We start from the raw sequence: 6465 nt of genomic DNA, 5'->3' as shown, positions 1-6465 counted from the left end.
TGTTGTGCTGCTATTTTTATTCACTTGGCCAAAGCTTTTGATACGGTAGACCATTCCATTCTTGTGGCCCGGCTAAGGAGTATTGGTGTCTCTGAGGGGTCTTTGGCCTGGTTTGCAAACTACCTCTCTCAGAGTGCAGTGTATAAAGTCAGAAAATCTGCTGTCTAAGCCACTGCTTGTCACCAATGGAGTATCCCAAGGCTCGATCCTAGGCCCCACGCTCTTCTCAATTTACATCAACAACATAACTCAGACAGTAGGAAGCTCTCTCATCCATTTATATGCAGATGATACAGTTTTATACTCAGCTGGCCCCTCCCCGGATGTTGTGTCAAATGCTCTACAGCAAAGCTTTCTTAGTGTCCAACAAGCTTTCTCTACCTTTAACCTTGTTCTGAACACCTCCAAAACAAAGGTCATGTGGTTTTGTAAGAAGAATGCCCCTCTCCCCACAGGTGTTATTACTACTTCTGAGGGTTTAGAGCTTGAGGTAGTCACCTCATACAAGTACTTGAGAGTATGGCTAGAAGGTACTGTCCTTCTCTCAGCACATATCAAAGCTGCAGGCTAAAGTTAAATCTAGACTATTGTAATTGCTCCTCATTCACCCCAGCTGCCAAACTAACCCTGATTCAGATGACCATCCTACCCATGCTAGATTACGGAGACATAATTTATAGATCGGCAGGTAAGGGTGCTCTCGAGGGGCTAGATGTTCTTTACCATTCGGCCATCAGATTTGCCACCAATGCTCCTTTATAGAACACGTCACTGTACTCTATACTCCTCTGTAAACTGGTCATCTCTGTATACCCGTCGCAAGACCCACTGGTTGATGCTTATTTATAAAACCCTCTTAGGCCTCACTCCCCCCTATCTGAGATATCTACTGCAACCCTCATCCTCCACATACAACACCCGTTCTGCCAATCACATTCTGTTAAAGGTCCCCAAAGCACACACATCCGTTGGCCGCTCGTCTTTTCAGTTCGCTGCAGCTAGCGACTGGAACGAGCTGCAACAAACACTCAAACTGGACAGTTTTATCTCCATCTCTTCATTCAAAGACTCAATCATGGACACTCTTACTGACAGTTGTAGCTGCTTTGCGTGATGTATTGTTGTCTCTACCTTCTTGCCATTTGTGCGATTGTCTGTGTCCAATGTTTGTACTATGTTTTGTTGCTGCTACCATGTTGTTTTTCTACCATGTTGTCATGTTGTGTTGCTATCATACTGTGTTGTCATGTGTTGCTGCCTTGCTATGTTGTTCTTACGTCTCTCTTTATGTAGTGTTGTGTTCTCTCTTGTCGTGATATGTGTTTTGTCCTATATATATATATATATTTTTTTTTTTTATCCCGTCCCCGCAGGAGGCCTTTGATAGTCCGTCATTGTAAATAAGAATTTGTTCTTAACTGACTTGCCTAGTTAAATAAAGATTAAATGTGGCGACAGCAACCTGGTGGTGGATGTCACAACAAATCCACGACACCCAACCTCCACTGGGCAAACCCTTGCTTTCCAGCCACGCTGCTCTGCATCAGCTGCAAACTCAGCATACCGCAGCATTGTCTCCATATGCTACATTTAATGGGACATTTTAAAATGTATTACAAAATGTAATGGGAAATGTTTTCTGTAATCCCCACTCTGCCCAGGAGGTGGCAATGTGCATATTATATGCTGCGTATAAAGCCCTGAAGAAGAATGAAAATTCGTAATTTCCTTTAACGCTATAGTGCCGCCCAGAAACCCCTGTCTTTTACAGCGGGCAACCCCGTCTGTCTTTCTTTTCGCAAATCATGGCGGACCGGTTCAATAAGGTGTGTAACAGCGCAAGAACCAACATTGCTATATTTGTTTATAATACAGCCATATACATATAATTGTATCCAGAAGTGGAGCTAACTATTGCTCAGTGTTAAGTGAAGACTAGGGGGAAGGTCATTCATTGCTTTATTTGACACGTGAATGGTGTTGCTGACGTCGCTAGCTAAGCTAGTCATGCCTTCATTTAACGTTAGTTAGCTAATTAAAGCAAGGACCCTGCAAAATGAATTCCTGATTCTTAGACCTTTTTTATATAGTGTTTAGATGAAATACCTCAATTTGCTATGTAAGATTACTCAAATAACATGACTGAGTTCAAATCTCAATAGTTGGGTAACGCCATCTATTGCGCGAGCTAATGTTTAGCCCCAGTTAAGCTCTGAACGTTCTTGCCAGCCGGACGTGGCCATGTGGACACACAACCATAACTAAAATGTATTTATCCAAGTTCGTATTTATTTTTGCTTGTCAGTGATGTTTACCACAGTAACGTATTCGAGTTTGACGACCATGAGAATACTTTACATGCACTACCATCTGAGACATAAAAACAAACTCGTTGAATCATTTGAACCCCAGGTGGTGGGCAACTAGTTATTCGCATATGACTTGATTATGCTTGTCCTCCAAGGTTCTGCTGCTTGATGGCAGAGGCCATCTACTTGGTCGTCTTGCTGCCATTGTGGCTAAGCAAGTTCTGCTGGGTGAGTTTTGGAAGTCCAATATTTTGTCAATTAATACCCATCTCGTGACTTTGATCATTATCCAGTCCAGGGATATTGTCACTTGATGTGTAATTACATCTTGATGTGGACACAGCCATGTCTAGTTTGCTACAACTGTCAGTGACGCTTTTTAACCTACATTGTTTGAGTAACTACAATGATAACTCACATTACCCTCTGAGATGGTGTATATTAAACAATTGGCCTGTGTACTTGTCCATGTTTTAAAATGTAAGTCATGATTTCTCTCCTTTTCAGGACACAAGGTGGTAGTTGTGAGATGTGAGGGTATCAACATCTCTGGGAACTTCTACCGTAACAAATGTAAGTTATTGTCAGGTTTACTTTTTTGGTTTAATTGTAATGTTTTGAAGGATTGTGTGGTTATATTTTGATTCACAGTAAATATTTTCTCCTAAATCATAAGCTTTGCTTGTCAGTGATTAACGCAGTAAATATTTGAGTTTAACGACCAGTAAAATACTTTACATGCACTACCATCTGACACATTAAGCAACATAGTATATGTTGACCACAGTTGTGAAATAATTGTGGCTGTGGTGAAGCGGTTGAGACTATGGCTTAGCTTGATGGTGTACTGCACCTGTTTTATGAATAGTGAAGTACCTGGCTTTCCTGCGTAAAAGGATGAACACCAACCCCTCTCGTGGACCATACCATTTCAGAGCTCCCAGCAGAATCTTCTGGAGGACCGTAAGGGGTAAGATCAAAATTCCTTCTTTCTGTTTTTCAGCTCTGGCTTACTGGTCCAGTGATTTGCGTGGATTTAACCTATATGGATATTTATTTAAATGGTCCATATTGGGTTGATAGCATGAAGTACACACATTCTGAACTCTACTTTGGACAATGGATGGTTCCTACTTGACTGTGATGAACACTTATCCCAAAGCTGATCATTTTGATGAGAAACTTCCGGATCTGACTGCTGAGTTTAGTCAAGGCCACAATGTTGTGTTGGGATCTATTAAGTCATGGGGAAGTTACTGTACATTGGGAATTAAAGCATATTCACAATCCAAAATTGTCATGGAACTTCAGTTATGTATCTAAGTATTGTGATTTAATTCCCCCCCCATGGCTTCACTTACACTACGAAGTATTGCCAATCCAGTGCAGGGGGACCTAATTGCCTAAATGTTTTGTTGATGGCCCCTTTGACCCCAACAGGCATGCTCCCTCACAAAACCAAAAGAGGACAGGCTGCATTGGAAAGGTTGAAGGTGTTCGATGGTGTCCCCCCTCCTTATGACAAGGTGACTGATGTTTCAATAATTCAGCGTAACTCTATGATTGTGTGCTGTCAGTGATGCTACTTTTTCATACATACATTGTTTGAGTTTTGACTTTGAGAATACCCCTGAATCTGAGACGCAATTGTCCTCCCCTCTAATGGACTTGCAGTTGTTTGGAGCTGACGTTTATTTTGTTCCACAGAGGAAGCGCATGGTCGTACCTGCCGCCCTGAAGATTGTGCGTCTGAAGCCCACTCGCAAGGTAAGCCTAAAATCAGTTTGTCAAATAACGCCACTGACTTTATCAAAGCTACATTGACTAGTAGGTAGCTGTGTTTCAAAAGTTGCAGCTTGTGCTAATTAGAGGTCGACCAATTAAGATTTTTTGATACCGATACCAATTATTGGAGGACCAAAAAAAGCCGATACTGATTAATCGACCGATTTCATAAATAAAAAAATTAACTGCTTTTGTAATAATGAAAACTACAACAATACTGAATGAACATTTATTTTAACTTAATATATAATACATCAATAAAATCAATTTAGCCTCAAATAAATAATGAAACATGTTCAATTTGGTTTAAATAATGCAAAAACAAAGTGTTGGAGAAGTAAAAGTGCAATATGTGCCATGTAAGAAAGCTAACGTTTAAGTTCCTTGCTCAGAACATGAGAACATATGAAAGCTGGTGGTTCCTTTTAACATGAGTCTTCAATATTCCCATGTAAGAAGTTTCATATACCTTTGACTATTGGATGTTCTTATAGGCACTTTAGTATTGCCAGTGTAACAGTATAGCTTCCATCCCTCTCCTCGCTGCTACCTGGGCTCGAACCAGGCACACATCGACAACAGCCACCCTCGAAGCAGCGTTACCCATGCAGAGCAAGGGGAACGACTACTCCAAGTCTCAGAGCGAGTGACGTTTGAGACGCTATTAGCGCGCACCCCGCTAACTAGCTAGCCATTTCACATCGGTTACACCAGCTTAATCTCGGGAGTTGATGGGCTTGAATTCATAAACAGCAGAGCTGCTGGCAAAATGCACGAAAGTGCTGTTTGAATGAATGCTTTCAAGCCTGCTGGTGCCCAGCATCGCTCAGTCAGACTGCTCAATCAAATCATAGACTTAATTATAACATAACACACAGAAATACGAGCCTTAGGTCATTAATATTGTCGAATCCGGAAACTAACATCTCGAAAACAAAACATTTATTCTTTCAGTGAAATACGGAACCGTTCCGTATTTTATCTAACGGGTGGCATCCATCAGTCTAAATATTCCTGTTACATTGCACAACCTTCAATGTTATGTCATAATTACGTAAAATTCTGGCAAATTAGTTCGCAATGAGCCAGGCGGCCCAAACTGTTGCATATACCCTGACTCTGCGTGCAATGAACGCAAGAGAAGTGACACAATTTCACCTGGTTAATATTGCCTGCTAACCTGGATTTCTTTTAGCTAAATATGCAGGTTTAAAAATATATACTTCTGTGTATTGATTTTAAGAANCTTTTAGCTAAATATGCAGGTTTAAAAATATATACTTCTGTGTATTGATTTTAAGAAAGGCATTGATGTTTATGGTTAGGTACACGTTGGAGCAACGACAGTCCTTTTTCGCGAATGCGCACTGCATCGATTATATGCAACGCAGGACACGCTAGATAAACTAGTAATATCATCAACCATGTGTAGTTATAACTAGTGATTATGATTGATAAGTTTAATGCTAGCTAGCAACTTACCGTGGCTTCTTACTGCATTCGCGTAACAGGTGGGCTCCTCGTGAGGCAGGTGGTTAGAGCGTTGGACTAGTTAACCGTAAGGTTGCAAGATTGAATCCCTGAGCTGGCAAGGTAACAATCTGCCGTTCTGCCCCTGAAAAGGGCAGTTAACCCACTGTTCCTAGGCCGTCATTGAAAATAAGAATGTGTTCTTAACTGACTTGCCTAGTTAAATAAAGGTGTTTTTTCCCCCCCGGCAAAATCGGCTTTCAAAATTAACGATTTCCGATTGTTATGAAAACTTGTAATCGGCCCTAATTAATCGGTCGACCTCTAGTGCTAATGTTTAGCCATGTCGTTCTTGCGAGTCAGACATGGATTTAGCCAGGTACCAATCTTTGCTTATTGTCAGTGATGTTTACCACAGTAAGTATTCGAGTTTGACGACCATGAGAATACTTTACATGCACTACCATCTGAGACATAAAGCAACATCCAAATAATTATTTTCATCCCAAGTTATGGCAACTGTTCTTTTATGATCTGATATTGGATTATGTTAGCCTAATGATTTGATTTTTAATGCTTTTTCATTAGTAATTTTTCCTGTCCTTTGTGTGAACTTGCCTTCCCTAGTTTGCCCTCCTTGGACGTCTGGCCCATGAGGTTGGCTGGAAGTACCAGGCTATCACAGCCACTTTGGAAGAGAAGAGGAAAGAGAAGGCCAAGATCCGGTACACCAAGAAAAAGATAGAGATCAAGCTGTCAAAGCTGGCAGAGAAGAATGTGGAGAGCAAGATTTCAAAGTACACTGCTGTCCTTAAACAATACGGTGTCCTTGTCTGAGCTTGTTCATGGTTGCCTATAAAGATGGATAAATGTTTATAGAATGTTTGACTCGCTTGATTTC

The 6465-nt window shown here is 41.0% G+C and overlaps 1 protein-coding gene and 4 non-coding genes across 5 annotated transcripts; all 5 read left to right on the top strand.

Annotated features, from left to right (window-relative positions):
* The first annotated feature begins 1727 nt into the window (after window positions 1-1727).
* Window positions 1728-6445, top strand: LOC112068086 (large ribosomal subunit protein uL13). The gene is made up of 7 exons (XM_024135107.2): window positions 1728-1826; window positions 2465-2537; window positions 2817-2882; window positions 3178-3279; window positions 3750-3835; window positions 4017-4076; window positions 6192-6445. The coding sequence occupies exons 1-7, from the start codon at window positions 1806-1808 to the stop codon at window positions 6399-6401; spliced, it is 618 nt and encodes a 205-aa protein (XP_023990875.1). The 5' UTR covers window positions 1728-1805; the 3' UTR covers window positions 6402-6445.
* Window positions 2298-2380, top strand: LOC112068122 (small nucleolar RNA Z195/SNORD33/SNORD32 family). Its single transcript, XR_002893516.1, has one exon. It is a non-coding gene; the product is annotated as a small nucleolar RNA Z195/SNORD33/SNORD32 family (small nucleolar RNA).
* Window positions 2991-3069, top strand: LOC111969061 (small nucleolar RNA Z195/SNORD33/SNORD32 family). The gene has a single exon (XR_002877946.2). It is a non-coding gene; the product is annotated as a small nucleolar RNA Z195/SNORD33/SNORD32 family (small nucleolar RNA).
* Window positions 3445-3514, top strand: LOC111969066 (small nucleolar RNA SNORD50). The gene has a single exon (XR_002877951.2). It is a non-coding gene; the product is annotated as a small nucleolar RNA SNORD50 (small nucleolar RNA).
* Window positions 5960-6041, top strand: LOC112068121 (small nucleolar RNA Z195/SNORD33/SNORD32 family). Its single transcript, XR_002893515.1, has one exon. It is a non-coding gene; the product is annotated as a small nucleolar RNA Z195/SNORD33/SNORD32 family (small nucleolar RNA).
* Window positions 6446-6465: the final 20 nt, after the last annotated feature.

This window comes from Salvelinus sp. IW2-2015, unplaced genomic scaffold (genome assembly GCF_002910315.2).
Source record: "Salvelinus sp. IW2-2015 unplaced genomic scaffold, ASM291031v2 Un_scaffold83, whole genome shotgun sequence".
NCBI lineage: Eukaryota > Metazoa > Chordata > Actinopteri > Salmoniformes > Salmonidae > Salvelinus > Salvelinus sp. IW2-2015.
Note: the sequence above shows the minus strand (reverse complement) of the source record. Positions and strands in the feature narration are given on the sequence as shown.